Source organism: Cynocephalus volans, chromosome 12, assembly GCF_027409185.1.
Source record: "Cynocephalus volans isolate mCynVol1 chromosome 12, mCynVol1.pri, whole genome shotgun sequence".
NCBI classification, from domain to species: domain Eukaryota; kingdom Metazoa; phylum Chordata; class Mammalia; order Dermoptera; family Cynocephalidae; genus Cynocephalus; species Cynocephalus volans.
Genome location: NC_084471.1, coordinates 66759777 through 66777740, shown reverse-complemented (window position 1 = coordinate 66777740; position 17964 = coordinate 66759777). Strand labels below are relative to the sequence as shown.

At 50.4% G+C, this 17964-nt stretch overlaps 1 protein-coding gene across 1 annotated transcript; it reads right to left on the bottom strand.

The window, feature by feature from the left end:
* Positions 1 to 357: 357 nt before the first annotated feature.
* MAP3K12 (mitogen-activated protein kinase kinase kinase 12) lies at positions 358 to 17033 on the bottom strand. The gene is made up of 15 exons (XM_063076222.1): positions 16906 to 17033; positions 8589 to 8633; positions 6418 to 6899; positions 5893 to 6076; positions 5511 to 5702; positions 5083 to 5241; positions 4769 to 4927; positions 3838 to 3946; positions 3474 to 3583; positions 3236 to 3352; positions 2970 to 3107; positions 2175 to 2799; positions 1911 to 1981; positions 1545 to 1818; positions 358 to 1112 (listed from the first exon to the last, which is right to left on the bottom strand). Exons 3-15 carry the CDS (start codon positions 6860 to 6862, stop codon positions 1014 to 1016), a joined length of 2682 nt encoding a protein of 893 aa, XP_062932292.1. The 5' UTR covers positions 6863 to 6899; positions 8589 to 8633; positions 16906 to 17033; the 3' UTR covers positions 358 to 1013.
* Between the last annotated feature and the right edge of the window lie 931 nt (positions 17034 to 17964).

Below are 17964 nucleotides of genomic sequence, written 5' to 3'. Positions count from 1 at the left end.
ATGCATATACATGGAAGCAGTCAGATGTGTATCTGACCGGGATTCAGCTTCTTGGAAATGGCTATTCCTTTGCTCAGGCTTGTATATTTTAAACTTCAGTCTCTTTTTAATAACTGTTCATTTATAAATCTTTGCTCTATAACAAAAGTGGGTGTTTAAGATATAGTTGAACTAAAATCATTTAGAAAGATGTACGTGTTACCATTTATGCCAATGTTTTAGAAAGCTGGAGCTAGATAGTTCACTTACAGAAGAGGCATAAAGGGGGTAAGTAAATTTGTCCAGAGTCAGATAAAGTCTGGAGCTTGAGACTTAAATCATGTTTGCTACCCCGTTCATTTGTCAAGAAAACCCGCAACAGTAGGGCCTGCGTGGAGTGGTTATATTTTAAGGTTTTTTCATAGGAGTTACAATATAACAGTCCCTACCCCAATCAGGCACCAGGATAAAAGCAGGGACTTACAGCACCCCAGTTCTTCAGCCTGGGCCATCACATGCTATCAGTCTTCTAAGCTCCCCCTCGGCCCTAAGCCAGGGCTTGGGCAGACAAATGAAAGGACAAAAGAAATGAGTTACATTGCCACCTGAGAAATCTCAGAGGGGAGGGTCCAGCCTTACTCTCCTTCCTCCCAAGTGCAACATGTGTAAACAGAGTAAACGGGAAACAAAAGTGCAGTCTAAGTGGTTCTGTCCTCTGCCCACTAGTATTTGGGGGTAGAGAGTATAGATACAAGCCTGGCTTTCTGTTGCCTAATTGCTTGCTGAACATAAAGAATGGGATGAAGCAGGAAAGGGCTAGTTTCCCCATCTGCACGCAGCTCTAGGGCAGTGCTTGTCGTTCATTTCCACAGCTGCTAGTGTCCCTAGAGTTTATCAAGTGAATTGGTTAGGGTATCAGGCTCCCTCAAACTTGACTTAAGGCTGAGGCAGCCCCATCTTTCTCTGTTGATTATGTGGCGCATATATATTATTTATATAAATATTTCTCTATGTACAGGAAATAAAAGTGGCTCTCATGGAGGGAGGGAGGCTGGAGGCCGCAAGGCATCAATGCTGTTGGAGTGGTCCAGTTCAGTGCTGTCACAGTCTGAGTCCTCAGAATTGGGATGGCCCTGTGAGGAAGAGTAAAAATACATTGAGGTGGAGCTCAGCATCTCTTAGCATTATGAATAGATTCCTTCAGGGTCCCTCAATGAGGTCTTTTATCAGGCAGCAGCTTAATTTTATTGCTTCTAGGTTTCAGTTGCTCAGGCTATTCTCCAAGGCACCATACTCAGGATTCCTCCCTGGCTGCAATTTATAACTATCATGCAAGCTCTATGTTAGGCACCATACTAAGTGTTCTGTACTACAGGCCTTTCAAGTTCCACCACATGGATATTTGCTCTTCCTGGTACGCAGACTGGCTCAGAAGTGGGTGACTTGAAGGTTAAATACCTATCTTTCTGGCCTGTGCATCTGTCTCCCCAAAAGCTGTGAAATGACCAGGCATCTTTTTCCAGCTCACCCTATCCAATACTGGTTGTTTTTGTTTTGTGACTCACCTGTTCCCCTCTAAGTAGGTCCTGGTGTGGAATGGGCAGGGAGCTGGGTTCAGGATCAGGGACCCCCTCTGAAGCAGGGGGATCCAGTGGGATTTCTGAGCCCTGGGAGCACATGTCATCAGACCGCTCATCTGGCCGCTCATCAGTGTTGGTACTGCCAACTTCAGGTGTGCCACTGGGGGAAGGCTCACTAGCTGTACCTTCCTCTCCATCTGATGGGTTCTCTGAGCTGAAGGTAGATAGTGACTGGCGCATGTTCAGGCCCTGAGGCCACCTATATGTTGGAGAGCAAGGGGTTACAGCTTGGTCCTGCCCTTTGCAGCCCAGAAAGTAAGAGTGCCATTATCCCTGTATTATATCACTCACCTCTGGCTTGATGTCAGTTCGACTTCACTGTCTACCTCTCCTTCCTCCTCTTCTGAGGATATGCCACGTTTCTGCGGGACAGATGAGATTGTGATTAAAAAATGGGAAGAGGTCATTAAGAATCCAGGAGAAGGGAACATAAATGTTATAAATGATGAAGTAAGGAATGGCTTGAGATCAAGAGCATAATATGGGGAATGAGACTTGGATCCCAGGGAGAACAAGGGAAAAGGGGAAGAGCTCAGGAACTTTCCCATACTTTACCTGACTTCGGGTGACAGCAGCCCTGTACAGCAGTGCAGCTGGGGTCAAGTGCTGGGACCCAGCCCGGCTTCCTCCCCGGCCTGCTGTCCCTTCCCTTCCAGTTCCCAGCAGCCCCACACCTTCACCAGGCCCCACAGGTGGTGGCGGCTCTCCTTTGGCTCCCCCAGGTGAATCCGGGCTGGTGGAGCCAGGGGCTGAGCCCTCACTTGGGGGTGTGTCACCCCGGGCTGGCGGTGGTGAGCCAGGATCCCCAGTTCCCCCTGTGGCCCCCCGGCCCCGGGAGCCCAGTGCTGCTGACAATAGGTCTGGGGATGATGATGACATCTTGCGGAGCAGAAGATCATGATGGAGCCCACGGAGGGCAGGGGGGCAAGCCTCCCAGGCAGAGGGTCCCCCTCCTAGGCCCCCTGGGCTTCCTGGTCCTCCAGGTTCATGGGGTGGCACAGCTGCACGAAGCCCAGGCAGGTCCCCACAGCTGCCCTTGGCGCTGGCCTTGCGGTGACGGGGCTTGCCACGGCGACTCCGTCCTGGTGAGGGGGGGCCCTTAGGACACCCAGGAAGCCCCACCCCACTTAGGGCTGCATCTAGTTTAGGTAGCAAAGATTCTGTCTTGAGGATATCTGGCCTGGTAGGGAAGGGAAAGTACAAGGTTGAGTTTACCAATTTTATGTACACAAAGCATTCCCTAACCTTGGACAGTATGATGCATCTCTCTTCCCCCTCTGAGCATCTGCTGCCTGTCCATTATCCCCCTTGCCATACTTGAACCTCAGTACTTGTGAGCTTGAGTCCCACCTTTTGCTATGGGGTGACAGCTTCTGTGGCACGTTCCTCTTCTTGATAAGCTTCTCCATTGTGTTCCCATGCAAGAGTCCCCGGGAAGGGTGTGACTTCAGCAGACCTGGGCATCTCCGCTCTAAAGCCTGCTCCCGCCTAAAGATCCAGGCACCTTTTCAGTTGAGCATGACCAGGAAGGGGGACCCAAGCTCAGTAGGATCTCTAAATCAGGCACAGCTCCATGAAGACTTAGGGATTTGGTGCATAAACACAGGTAGGGTTACCTTAGCAGCTCCCGCTCCTTGAGTTCCAGCTGCAACATGAGGGCATTAAGTTCCATGTACAAGTTGTTGGCTCTCTCCAGCTTTCGTTCATAGTGCTCCCTAATGTCCAAGGCATGTCTGAAATGGGCAGAAGCATTCCCCAAGGTGAACTGGGTTTGTGTGGGCCCAGTTTCTGGGAACTGGTGGTGGTCACAGCTCCTGCTGTTGGTAAAATCACCTCCCTAACACAGGCACACACCTGAGCTCCTCCCGCCTCCGCATCACCAGCTCCTCTTCTAGGCGGTGCAGACAAGTACCTTCTGACTTAATCTTTTCAAAATGCAGCTTTACTTCTTCCCGCCACTCTGCCTGGGGATGGAGAGACAATGACGGTGAGGGCCATCCCTTCACCCAGTATACATGTAGAAAGTCTTCAAGTTGCCTGCATCACTGCAAATTGTGTGTTAGAATGAAAGGGAGTGGGACATGCTTGGTGTCTCAGCCCGTTAAGTACCAATTTGTTCCATCCCAGTCAAACCTTTTCCCCAGCCTCCCTGTCAAAGGACATCTTTGTCTCTGCAAAGAGGGGGAGTTAAGTATTCAATTTCCTACCCACAGCACACCTGGGACTTAAAGTAAGTCTCCTGGGGTGTGGAGAGTACATCAGCTGAGGCAATGTCCAGATGCAGCAGGATCTGTCGGAATGACGGACGATTTCGTGGTTTACTATTCCTGGAGAGAATGGAGTTGATGGGAGAGAAAGGAATTTCAGGGACCAGCTAGGAACTAGAGCATCCTTTCTCAAAGTGTGTCTTAGAGAATTCAATCCTAGAATGTACTATGACAAAATAATTCCATGGTGAACTCTCTCTAGGAAATAAATGTTACATGCTCTATTTGTTAGCATATCAAAGTCTTACAGAAAGGAAACCTGTTTAGCCCCATATTTTCCAACTTGTCTGCCAAAATAAAACTTTTTTTGAATAACTCCATTAGAAGAAACATTTTGGGAAATGCTCAATGACAGATTTGGAATCTTTAACTTTCTGTCAGCATCTAGGTTCCATATGAGGGTCCATGGCCTTACCCTCCTGTACTCTAAGGTCTATTTGAGGATCAATCCATTATGCTCAGTGCTTACACTGCTCCTTCCATGTACTTCTGTGTACTCTTTGGTACTGGATAGCAGATATTGTTACCCAAATTTTACAGATGAAGAAACTGGCTCAGAGGTGATACCACTTGCCCAAGGTCACTCAACTCAGAAGGTAGCATAAGCCCAATTCAGATGCAAGTCAGTCTGTCTTTGAATCTAATGTACCCCTACAGATTATCAGCTAGTTCAGCCCCTCTCAGTTCTAGATTGTAGACCTCTTGAACCACATCCTGGATCCTGGGTTTTTGGAGAACCATATCTGGAAGCTCTGAGTTCCTTTCCTTGTTAAGGATTTTGGGCCTGGATGCCTGGGTTCTAGGTGATGGCTGTCCATCAGCAACACCCCCTTGGCTTGTCACCTTCACCAAGCTCAGTCTCTCAGCACAGGCCATTCTTACCAGCACTGGCGAAGTAAGATTTTGAAGCCATCTGGGCAGCTGGAGGGCACAGGCAGATGGAGACTGTTGCTTCCCACACCCCAGATGATGGCTGAGGAATCTACGTCTTTGTAGGGGATCTCACCAGTCAGCAGTTCCCACAGCACCACACCAAAGGACCTGGGGATAAGAGGGGACATCTCTTGGGAAGGGTTCCTTCCAGAGGCCCTGGTTGCTACAAACCCATGTCACTTGTGCTCAGACCCTGAAAGTCCCCACTCCCACCCTGTGCTGACTGACCACCCACTCTTCTCAGTCCTCAGCCTGGCCCTCACCAGATGTCGACCTTCTCAGACACAGGCTCATTGCGGATCACCTCAGGGGCCATCCAGGCTACTGTCCCTGCAAAGGACATCTTGGTGCTCTTGTCACTCAGCTCCTTGGAAGTGCCAAAATCTGAGATCTTCACCACATCGTCGTATGTGATTAGCATGCTGGTAAAGAGTGTAGTCAGCTGGAGGCCATGGCCCTCCCCATACCTTATTGAACTTTTAAAAATCATTTGGGACACCCAAAGGTAAACACCCAAAGGTAAGGGGCTCACCACAGCCCTCCCAAGTTAGGATTGTCACTTGGAGGAGGTTTCTGAGATAGCCACATGGATGCAGGGCAGGGTCTGTAAGCAGGGAGATGGCCACACTGACTTGGATGGGTCATTTGCATGCACAGCAGCTTCTCCCTGCTTGCTTGCTTGCTTACTCACTTGGGGGACTTGAGGTCTCTGTGGATAATCTTGTGCAGGTGCAGGTAGTTCATGCCGCCGGCGATGCCCATGGACCAGTCAACCAGCAAGGAGGGGGTGACAGGGCGGCCAGCCCGAAGAACCTCATACAGCTGGCCCTGGGCACAGAACTCCATGAGGATGCAGTAGCAGGGAGCTTGAGTGCACACGCCCCTGTGGGCGGAACACAGTGGTATGAAGCCTCAGCCAGCTTAGCATTCACCTGATTCACACTTGGAACCCCATTCCCACCTCTGCCATTTGTGGGGCTCTTCTGGGAAGGATGGGGTAGGTCCCACTGCTTGGAAGGGTCCCAGGCCTCAGCATAGTATCACCAGCCCCCCGTCCCTGCCCTGGACCTTACTTGAAGGTGATGATGTTGGGGTGCTTCAGCTTTCTTAGGTGCTTGATGTCAGTCTCCTTGAGGTCTCGCACCTTCTTCACAGCCACCTCTTCCCCATGGAAGCGCCCCAGGAAGACAGCACCCTGGGCCCCTGAGCCCACCCACTGCAGGTCCAGGATTTCCTCAAATGGGATCTCCCAAGGGTCTGTGGGCAAGAGGAACAGTGCCACAAGGCTCAAAAAGAGTTGTACTCAAGGCCTTGTGATGAATCAAGGCGAGGGACGGGACAGCACTGAGTTGGTTGGAATGACTCAAGGGCAAGGCAGAAAAGTAGCCAAAATAGGCTGAGGAGATTAGGTTTGAGGAGACAAGTAAGGAAATGAATGGATGGCCTCAGAAGAAGCTGGGAAGTTAGAGGCTGATGGATGGAAAATGGACTAGGGCTGGGCCATGGGGATGGATGGGATCATCAGGTGACTTAGGGCTGTCTAACAGATCTCAGGCTCAGAGAGACAGGGAGAGGGCTCCCACAAGGACATGGCCTACCTTCCTGCTGCTGCTTGTGCTCAGTGGAGTAGGCTTTGCCAATCATGGTCCAGACAGGGCGCAGGCAGCCAAAGAGGCCTTCAAGGAAGCCAGTGCCACTCTGACACTGCAGCCGCACCTCATCAGCTCGAACTCTGGATGCCCGACTTTCAGGTGACCCAGGGGCTCCCCCTGGGACCCCTGTGTCCTGCTCATGTAGCTGCAGGACACTGTTGGCAAAAGGCTCAGGGGGTGGCTCTCCACCTGGGGAGGGGCTGGGCCCACCCCCGCCCTGCCCACCGAGGGGTACTACATCTCGAAGTACACACTGGGTAGGTGTCAGGTCCTTCTCAGGAGTGCAGTCAGAAGTGTCTGGGTCCAGCTTGCGCATGGACGCCTCACTTAGGGTAGACACGAAGCCCCCAAAGGAAGGGGAGGGCGTGCGGGTCTCATGAAGGCAGGCCATGACCTCTGGGCCCCAGTGTAGTGGTGAGCGGTGGGCCCTGTGGGAACAAAGGAGGGAAGGGCTGTCAAAGCCGCAGGTGCCAACTCAGGATGCTCACCCCAAGGCAAGGTTTGGGGAGCTGGGCTCACAATAACCCTGCTGGAGGTAACACTTGAGCCTCATCCTCAAGTGCTCATCCCCCACCAAGTTTCAGCTGTACCCATCTTAGGAAACCTGACACACTTGGGCTTCCTTTTAGGCATCTGTAAGTAACACAAGTAATACTTAGGTATACAAGTAACATACCTGAATATCATTCACAGGTAGACACAAGTAACATCTGGTGAATCAGGTAGGGCTGTCCAACAGATCTCAAACGCAGGGAGACAGGGAGAAGGATCCCATAAGGACATGGCCCGACTCAGGTAAAATATATCTTAAACTCCAGTATAATGGTAACAGACTAGTTCCCTTCTTGTAAGATTATTGTAACCCACCACTGCAGTACATATTTCTCTCATCTGAGGCTCATGGGTGCACATAGATGCAGACAGACGAGGGTCTCTCAGACACCTTTACCTTGGGTTTCAGACTCAGGCACACACTGGTAACATACCTAGACTTCTCTCACACTGAAGTGTGCACACACGACACTGGTAGACCTGCTCAGGCACCCTCAGATGATGCTCCTGGGCCTCTGACACAAGTGAGGCACTGGGCCTCTCACTCAAGTATTTAAACATAATACTAATTATGAGTCCTCTCAGGAACACTCAACTTGGGACAGCCTTATCTTAAGACACACTCAGGAACCACACCTGGGCCCTACTCTCAGGTGCTCACAGGTACACACCCAGGCCTCTCAAGGTAAGTGAAGGCTGTAACTATGCAACTTTGCTACCTCCAGCATAGTTGGCGAAAAAAGCAAAACCATCCAATAGAGATGCAGAAGCTGTGTCAGAACAATCTGTAGCCTACTGCTTCATACCCCTTAGCCCTCCCATCAGTCCAGATGCTCTCCTGGGTGTCAAAGGAGGCTCTGTCTCCTCTCTCCTCTTCTTCATCAACCCATTCTGAGCTTCCCAAGCCAAAACCCAGCTTACCAGGCAATGGAGATTTGTCCCAATTAAATGGTTGCTATTTAAAGAGCAACCATTAAAAAACCTGAATCCTAGACTTGCCCTACCACTCAATGGCTGTGTAACCTCAGGCAAGCTCTAGTTGAGCCTCAGTTTCTCCGGCTATGCAAAGGGATAAACTTGTTCTCTCTCAGGTACGGCACACTCTTCAACCTATACCAGACTTGTCCAGAACTTAACGCCGGAAATCATCCTGGTCTCCCATCTCCCTGCACATTTAGTTAGTTACCAAATTCTGAGATATGAGGATCCCTCAGAACAAGAATCCCACTCATTAAAAAAAAAATCTATGCCCATACCACCTTGAACATACCCGATTTTGTCTGATCCCAGAAGCTAAACAGGCGTGGGCCTGGTTGGTACTTGGATGGGAGACTGCCTGGGAATACTGGGTGGTAGGCTTAAGAAAAAAAAGAATCCCTCTAATTGTTCCTCTGTTCCTCATAGTAGGGTCCTTCATCAGCCTCTGCGATAGTCTACTGGGAATGAACGCCATACATAGGGGTGGCAGGAATCTACACATACATAAGGGCTCGCTGGGTGAAAATGCATATATACAAGGAGGTTTAGGAAACTGATAATCTCAGTTCTTGTAACAATCTACATACCTGTCCCTTGAAGACTTTTTCAGCGGATATGGGTAGGCTTGGAACCTGCATATTTAACAAGCACCTCAGGTGATTATTATTGTGATATGACTGGCACGTTTGAAAAGCTCTGACTCAGTGCCATTCTATTCTCTCTTTAGTCTCATTACTAGTTTTACTGCCTCAGTTAAAACCTCATTAGCTGTCATCACCTGGCCCAGGACAACTGGTTTCAAAGTCCTTCCCCCCTCCATTCTCCACCTAGCCTTCAGAAGGATCTTTCTAAAACAAAATGGGCCATCACTTCCTCTTCTGCTTCAAACTCTTCAATGGCCCACTGCTCTTGGCCCAGTAGCTCAGCTCCATGCTCTAGTCCCTCTGGCTTCCCCAGCCTCATCTCCCACTGCTATTGGTACCCAGGCCTTAGCCCAACACCAGGCTACATCAGGCTTTTAAGCCAGGGCACCATAATAACAGCTAACTTTTGTGAAAGCTTTACCATGCATGCCAGCCTTTGGTATAGATGCATTAGTGCATTTATTCCTCAAAACTATAAGGTGGGCATTATTAGCCCCATTTTACAGACTAAGGCATAGAGGTATTAAATAGCCTGTCCATGGTGCCATGGCTAGTTAGAAGTTAAAGCTTCACCCCTAGGCATGCTCTGCCTGAAGGCACTTCTCATCCGCATCTTGCCTTCCAAGTCTCACTTCATTCTGGAAGTCTTCCTGTCCCAACCCGCTCTAGGTTAATACCCCTTCTGGGCTGGAACAGCCCCGTGTGCTTTCTCTATCATGGCTCCCATTACACTGGAGGGAGAGTGTGGTCAGTCGTCTCGTTCCTTTGAAAGCCTGGACTGCTTTAGAGCAATCCCTGGTCTTCCAACAGCACCTGGCACGCAAAGAGATGTATGGTGAGGTGGAGCCACAGCCCTACCCACCCCGGAGAATCGCCTTAAGGATCACACACACAGTAAATACATTAGCTCCCTTAATCCTCAGAACAGCCCAGTGAGGGAGGTATTATCACTGGTCCCATTACATTCTCGAAAAAACTGAAGCCCAGAAAGTCGTAATCACAGTTGAGTCCAGCCTCCTAATTTCCAACATAACCTACGAGATATTTGCTGCTCAAGAGGTAAGGTGTGGATTGTAATGCAAGTTACACTCAGTCACAGGCCAAGCTTTCGCCTGCCCCGCCCCAAGCCCAGGCTTCCCTTCTGGACCACCCAGAACCAAGGTCGGGGGCCCTCAGACGCTCTCGCCTGGGGAGGACACTAGGAAGGGATGCCGGGTTGGGGAGCTCGGGGAGGAGCAGAGGCCTCCCACTGGACGGTTAGGCCACCATCAATGGATTCCCAATGCCCGTCAGGGCCATTAAGAAGCGGGGAGTAAGGCCACAATGCCCCTTCCCCCACCCGACCTCCTTCCCGACCGTCACGTGGCGCGTGGCTGTGGGTGGGGCAGGGGTCCGGGTGGGGAAGGGGAGAGGACACAGTAGGATAGGGAAAGCGCTGGGCGCTGCGGCGTAACCATGACGACTGGGCCCGAGGCGGCGCGTGAAGTCACCAGGACAAGATTAGCCCAGGGTCACGTGAGCGCGGCGCGGGGGCGGGGCTGAGCCTGGGCCCTACCCGGCCCCTGACCCGGGTAGACCCATGTGGCTGGTTGCCGGGATGGCTACGGTGATCATGGGTGTGGATCTCAGATCCAGCGGTCTGCCCTATCTGTGTTTCTCTCCTTACGCACCTTTCCCCGACTCTGCATGCAGACAAATCTTTGGCCGAGGCGTCGTGTGGAGGATTGGTGTTGGAGGGAGGGGACTAGTGGGGTTGGTGTTGGGGGTGCAGTGCCACAGAGAAGGAAAGCAGGAAATGGAGAGATGGGGAGGCAGGACACAGAAAGGGCGAAAGGCACAACCAGAGAAGGAGGGACTTAGCCGAGAAACATACAGAGACCGGAATGAAGCGCAGGGAGAGTCAAAGGGGAGAAGGATGGATTGAAAAGCTGGTTTTGAAAAGCAGAGGAGGACCCTGAAAAAATTGAGATGAAAGGGGACTGGAAAACACGGATAGCATCTATCCCCTCCCTAATTCGTTTTCTGCCTAGAAGCTGAGCTTTGGGTAGGCACAACACCTGGCTTTTTAAAGGAATTTTTCAGCTGTCATCTGGTGGTTTGGCAACTAGCAGGTTTAGGCATAGAAAGGGTGACATGCTCAGAGACACTTGCAGCCAAACCTCCTTCCAGTTCACCAGGCTTCCCCAGAGGCCCCTCTGGTATCCAGGGCCAGCGGCTGGGGAGAGAAGGAGAGAAGCCGTTTCACCTGTTTGTCTTTTAGGGCAGTGAGAATAGCTGAAGAAGTAGGAGATGGGACCAAGCGAAAGGTAGGGAATCTAGTCAGGCTTAACCCACCCCATTTTCGGGCTAATGACAACACTTCCAGATTGACCTGAAGGAGTTGAGGGAAAGCTGAAGCCTCAGGGAGCTATGGTAAAAACTGGAGATTTCCTCCCTCCCAGTAAAAACACACACACACACACACACACCCACCCACCCACCCCTTCCAGGGAGCTATGGTAAAAACTGGAGATTTCCTACCTCCCAGTAAAAACACACACACACACACACACACACACACACACACACACACACACACACACACACACACACACACACACACACACACACACACACACACACACACACACACACACACACACACACACACACACACACACACACACACACACACACACACACACACACACACACACACACACACACACACACACACACACACACACACACACACACACACACACACCCCTTTCTGTTTCCTTTACTCCCGACTGTGTCCCACTGCTCCCCTCTGAGGGCTTTGGGGGTATAGCATAGCTATGAGGCCCTGGCCTAGACATTTGGTCACCTTGGGGGAGGGGAGCTGTCTCCCTGGTCATCAATTATGCAGAGCATGGGGGGAAGGGCAGCGATGTGACAGGAGGGGTGGTTATCTCTGTCAGTCATTCTGTTAACCATATTTACCTAGTATTGACTGTGCATCTGCCAGGGGATCAGGCTTTGGACACCACAGGAGACCTTAATTCAGTTTCTGCTAAGAGATTCTCTGCTTTACTGGTGGTTCCCAGAGTGCCCCCTAAGGAGGCTGTAGGGTAGAGTGGGGGAAGCTCACCCCTTTGCATTCTCTCTAGCACCCTCCTGTTCTAACAGCAGAATCTCAATGCCGCGCTTCTTGTCTAGTGGTCTGAGGGGCTGAGTTCAGAGGCTGGGCGCCCTGTCTAAATCTTGGGCTCTCATGCTGAGTACTCTCCACTGTCCTAGACCTCATTTTCCACTCAGAAAAAGGAGGAAGATTCCCCTTCTATCTCGAGAAAGGAGGTCGTCAAAGGAAAAGGAGACCCAAGATTTTGGAATCCTAGTCCACCTCTGCAGGCTTTGAAACCCTGAGAGGATAAAGGACTCATACATCACGGCCATGCCTCCTGTCCGCTTGGCTGCAGCTTGTTTTTATTTTCCTTTTTACAGAATCCATAATCTTGGCCCTAGAGTTCTTCTAAAGTAGAAAGAACTTTAGCTTTTCTCAGTGCCCTCATGAGGGGGAAATGCCTTGCCCTGAAAACCTGGGAAGAGCTGGAGATCACCCCTAAATCCAGGTCCTCAGCCTCATACATGTCAAGCCTTGAGACCCCCTAGCTGCCACACCTCTTTTCCAGTAAGGTGAGCAGTGAAGGGGAAGTGGGGAGGGCCAGCACTGTTTAGGAAAAAAGGACCAGGCTTGGATTTGGAGATCAGAGCTAGAACTCCAGTTTTGCCACCAGTTATTTTAAGGAATGGGATCTCTGTGAGACTCCCAACCCTACCTTACAGGGTGGTGAGGGTTAAGATGATGTAGGGAGTGCAGTGAGCAAGATGCCTCCCTCCTTGTTGTCTTCCTGGTTGGCTGGACACCAGATCTCTTTGTGGATCCTGGAGAGGCCATCTCTTCTGTCTGACCAGAAAAAGGGAGACTTGGTCTCCTACGTTATGCTTCCCCAGGACAAAACACGATTTCAGGTTCCATTGGAACCAGGTCATAATGGTTGTGGTTGTGCTAGAGCCCCCAGTCATTCCTCTACAACGTCATCAGCCCTTTCTTTGCAAATGCAGCATTACTGCTGTGTGACATATAGCTACCATTGTCCCCATTTATTATTTATTTTTTTATTTTTATTTTTTAAAAGATGACTGGTAAGGGGCTTTTAACCCTTGACTTGGTGTTGTCAGCACCACGCTCTCCCAAGTGAGCTAACCAGCCATCCCTACATAGGGATCTGAACCTGTGGCCTTGGTGTTATCAGCACCACACTCTCCCGAGTGAGCCAAGGGCTGGCCCCCTCTGTCCCCATTTAGAGATGAAGAAACTGAGGTTTAAGAACTGTCGTACTCCAGGTCACCCAGCTGGTCGGGAGCAGAGATAAGATCTCAACAAACCTCCCTGACTCTGAGGCCTGTGCTCTCTCCTCCACACCATCCATTCTCCCTCTGTAGCACAGCTGTCTTAAGCTAGGTGACAAGAATAGATGGGCACTGCATAAATTTTATTTTCTCTTTTGCAATTTAAAATAAATTCTCTGTGTGTGTGTGTGTGTGTGTGTGTGTGTGTGTGTGTGTGTGTGTGTGTGTGTGTGTGTTGCTGGTTGGTACATGGATCAAGCCCTGGACCTAGGTGTTATCAGCACTATGCTCTAATCAACTGAACTAGCTGGTCAGCCTCTAAAATAAATTTTTTTTTTTTTTTTTTTGTCGTTTTTTCGTGACCGGCACTCAGCCAATGAGTGCACCGGTCAGTCCTATATAGGATCCGAACCCGCGGTGGGAGTGTCACCGCGCTGCCAGCGCAGCACTCTACCAAGTGCGCCACGGGCTCGGCCCAATAAATTTTATGTTTTATTTTAAAAGCGATTCAAAATTATTAGTGAAATACTGGAAAATATAGGTAGGGCAAAAGAAGAAAATTAAAACACCCATAATTCCACCTTCCTAGAAACTGTTACACTTTGGTATCTATCCTTCCAGATTTTTAATTTTTATTTGGAATCTGCTCTCCTGGGCAGCTTCACCACTAAGATCCTTCCCTTGACTGTGTGGCCCAGGATCACCCCTCAGCACTACCCTTTGAGGTCTGAAGGGAAGGGGAAGGCAGGAGCAGGATGCAGGATGGGATGGGTCACGGGGGTCCCTCCTGGAAGAAGTTCAACATATTTCAACAGATAGTCCCTCAGTTAGATGTGCATTTATTTTTTATTTTTTCGGTGGTTGGCAGGTACAGGGATCTGAACCTGTGACCTTGGTGTTACAAGACTGTGCTCTAACCAACTGAGGTAACTGGCCAGCCTTGGATGTGTATTTAAAAAAATCTGGGGGCTGACTGGTTAGCTCAGTTGGTTAGAGTGTGGTGTTGATAACACCAAGATCAAGGGTTTGGATCCCCTTACCAACTAGCCGCCAAACAAACAAACAAACAGACAGACAAATAAATATATCTGGAAGGATAGATACCAAAGTTTAACAGTTTCTAGGAAGGTGGAATTATGGTTGTTTTAATTTTCTTCTTTTGCTTTACCTATATTTTCCAGTATTTCACTAATAATTTTGAATCGCTTTTAAAATAAGACATAGAATTTATTTTAGATGCTGGCCAGTTAGCTCAGTTGATTAGAGCATAGTGCTGATAACATCAAGGTCTAGGGCTTGATCCCTGTACTAGCCAGCCAGCCGCACACAAACACACTCTCTCTCTCTCTCTCTCTCTCACACACACACACACACACACACACGGGGGGGGAGAATTTATTTTAAATTGCAAAAGAGAAAATAAAATTTATGCAGTGCCCATCTATTCTTGTCACCTAGCTTAAGACAGCTGTGCTACAGAGGGAGAATGGATGGTGTGGAGGAGAGCACAGGCCTCAGAGTCAGAGAGTCTTGTTGAGGTCTTATCTCTGCTCCCTACCGGCTGGCTGACCTGGAGTATGACAGTTCTTAAACCTCAGTTTCTTCATCTCTAAATGGGGACAGTGGTAGCTATATGTCACACAGCAGTAATGCAGACAGACCTGGGTTCAAATCCTAACTCTTGCCACATACTAACTTTTTGACTTTGAACAAATTACTTAAGTTTTAGTTTCTTCATCCCTAAAACAGATGATGATAACACTATCCAATTTAGTCTTGTTATGAGCATTATTAAGATAATGTTATCTTAAAGTTCTTGGCCAAAATAAAGAAAGTTCTTGGCCCAGAATCTGGCACACAGGAAGCTCTCTATAAACATTAGCCATGTGGAAAGTGCCCAACATGGAGAAGTAGGTTTTTTATATATGTGATTCCCTTCCTTTCTTTCCCTTTTCCTCCTTTCAAAGCAGCAAGTGGTAGGAGGGTACGGGTTGAAAGGGAGGTGGAGAAACAAGGGAAAAAAGGACAGCAAAGAAAGAAAAAAGCAAAGGGCAAGGGCTCTGTTTCATGGATGATCCTTATTTTCCTCTGGTCACTGTCACTGTCTCCACACCCCCTTCCCCAACACACAGATGGCCCTAGTTCCTCTGGGAACAAATGAACCAGACAGACCAGTCTCTGTGGTCAACCCCTCATGAAGCCCCTATGTCCCCTGTTGGCATCATCTCAACACTATCTTCCTCCTGCCCCAGTAGAGACCCCTAAGGGGTTGATTCCCTAATCCCTTCTTTCTCCCGAGACCCAGGCAGGAGAGAGGTAGGACTGCACATGATGAGAGTTCAGGGCTGTGGGTCCTAGAACCTAGGGTCCTCTTCCTGGCAAAGGCAGAATCTACTCTACCACATTATCACCACCAAGGGAAGGACTGGGGAACAGCAATTGGTTTTTAGAAGGGTTCTGCCATCCTCAACTGTAAGGAAGCCTAGGAAATCCTGAGCCAATTCCTTACTTAAACTTCTTGCCTCTTCTGCCCACCAGTGGGTTTATTTGAGGGAGGGACTTTTAGTTGTATTTTCAAGTGTGCTCAGATTTGGGGTCTTCCCAGCATCACCTCAGTCAACATGTGAGTAAATGTATGAGTGGTAGGCTTGAGAGGGCAGGTACCTTTTCCTCCTTAGATCTTACATCAAGTGTAAGATAGGAGGGTGCAAGGCCCTAAAGCTCAGAGAAACTTCATTGTCTGGACAGCAAGGCTCAGCAGGCATGTGGGCCTTTTCCCTCCTGAATCCCTTCTGTTTGTCTTAGCTTGGTATGACCTCCTGGCTGCAAATCAGAGCCCCCAAAACAATGGAGTCTTCCTTGAGAGTTGCAAGGGAAATGGTATTCAGAGGCAGGCATTGACTGGGCATTGACTGTGGCTTGAGAAGTCCCTGGGTGGGGTGAAGAGACCTCATGTCCACTCCCTCCTGGTTGAAGGCCACTCACCTACTCTCCTACCAAAGAGGTAGCAGATAAGGGAACTAAAAGATGGGACTCCTTCCGTAATTCTAAGGGTCATCTTACTATTTCCTCCCACTGTCTATGGAACCTTGACCCTTCTCTGTTCAGCCATGGTGGTGTTTATCAGGAAGTATTAACTCTGTGGAAAGGATTCTTGCTTATTTTTAAGTCAAGGAGTTTGAAGTGTGTGTGTGGGAAAGGGAGGTTGTTGAAGGGCCTGACCTGGGAAAGTGGGTCAGGGGAGCCAGAGGAGATGGAGAGAAAGAGGAGAAAGAAAGCCACACATGAATGGGGAAGGGGACGATTCAACAGCTGGATGGAGGTGAATGCCACAGCTGGAGGGGATTAGGAGCATCACAGCTGGAAGGGGAGGGGGACCAGTGCCTGGGCATCCAGGAACAGGTGCTCTCTGCCTATAATCTTCAGGTCCAGCCTGCTAAGTATGTGTAGGGGATGGGGAGGGGGGTAGATGGTGGGTCCATCAGGCCTTATCCTTTCTTTCCTTCCCGGGAGGGGGCCAAAACCCTCCTCCCCCTTCCCTCTCTCTCTTCTCCAGGATGAGTGGGAAGAGAAGAGGATGTTCTTTGGCCTCTGTCCTTTAAGTCTGCCCCCTCTATCACCCTCCCCACCCCATACGGTCCTTTCCAGCTCTGGAGGCCCTTCGTCTACAAGCTGGGCCGCGGCATCCCTCCGCTCCGTTCCCCTCCTTCCCGTCCCCACAGGCGTCGGGTCTTGTCCCCAGTTCCTTCATCCCCACAGCCTCAGCATCCCCGCGCCACTTCCCCCCACGAGGCCACATCTGTATCCCGACGCTTCCTCCATGCTCGGATCCAAGACCCGGACCCATCCCTGTCCCCTGCCCCCCACAACTCGGCTGGGCTCTCACCTCGGGGGCTCCGCGGCCGCAGCACAAAAGGCGGCGCTGCTGCAGCTCGGCTCCGGATGCTGCTCCCGCCTCCTCCTCCTTCTCCTCCTCCTTCCTCCTCCCCTCACTGCCCTCCACCGGACCCCGGGCGCTGTCACAGGCGATGCTCGTTCGGTGTCCGGGTGTACGGGTGTCAGCCCCAGCTTTCTGTCCCCACCCCCACGGTCCCTAGCCCCGTCCCCACTTGGCTTGAACTCCTGCTCCTTCCAGGGCCCCCGCCCCTGGCCCCCCGGGACGGACACGCCCTGAGCGGGGGATGCTGCGCTGGAGCCGCCGGCCTCTTAAAGGAGCCCGCTGCTGCTATCCGGCGTGCTCCAGGCTCGTCCCTGGCCCACCTGGGCCCAGCGCCTCCCTGCTGGCGGTGTCCTATGGCTGTCCCACTTTGGGCCTTATGCTGATTCCGTAGGAACCCGTTAGTATCTTCCTTATAGACACCTTCCTACACTCTGAGAGAGGATCCCCAGCACTCTAGCATTGCTGCCCTGTCATACCGATCTTGCCAGCTCTCCTTCCCCTAATTTGTCACTACTCCAATTTCATCCAGCTAGAATCCACTCAGCTCTACGCCCCATCCTCCTCCAGTGTTCCTTGATAACTCATTATCATTCCCGGGTCAGAGCAAGACATCTCTTCCTCGATCCATTCTCAAAATACTCATTAGAATCTGACATTTCTTTGTAATCTCTCTCTCTCTCCGATGTCACACGATTTCCCCTATATCTTTCAGCCTAGTGGTTGCGAGACGTTGGGGAGGAGGGAACGGGGCTCTTGGACCCCTAAACATGCGTTCTGCTCTGTGCCCAGCTTAGTCAGTTGATTAGTTCTAGGAGGCCAGAATCCTCTCTTGCTCTCTTCAACTGAGAGACCCACTACAGAGAAATGAGATCTCCAGATGCCTTAGTCGATCTAATCTTGTCGTCAGGCCCCAGAGGAGGTTTCCTGGCCAGTTAAAGAGAGGCTCACTAGGGACGTTCTAACAAGGCTTTAGAAGAGAAGCAGAACCTGACAGGCTGCGTGAAG

Excerpts from the sequence above, each read along its gene's own strand:
- MAP3K12 (XM_063076222.1), bottom strand. The coding sequence starts at position 6,862 with ATGGCCTGCCTTCATGAGACCCGCACGCCCTCCCCTTCCTTTGGGGGC. Across the intron at positions 4,928-5,082 it reads TCTGAGAAGGTCGACATCTG|GTCCTTTGGTGTGGTGCTGT; the intron begins GTGAGGGCCAGG and ends TCTTATCCCCAG. Across the intron at positions 3,108-3,235 it reads AAGGAGCGGGAGCTGCTAAG|GCGGGAGCAGGCTTTAGAGC; the intron begins GTAACCCTACCT and ends CTGGATCTTTAG.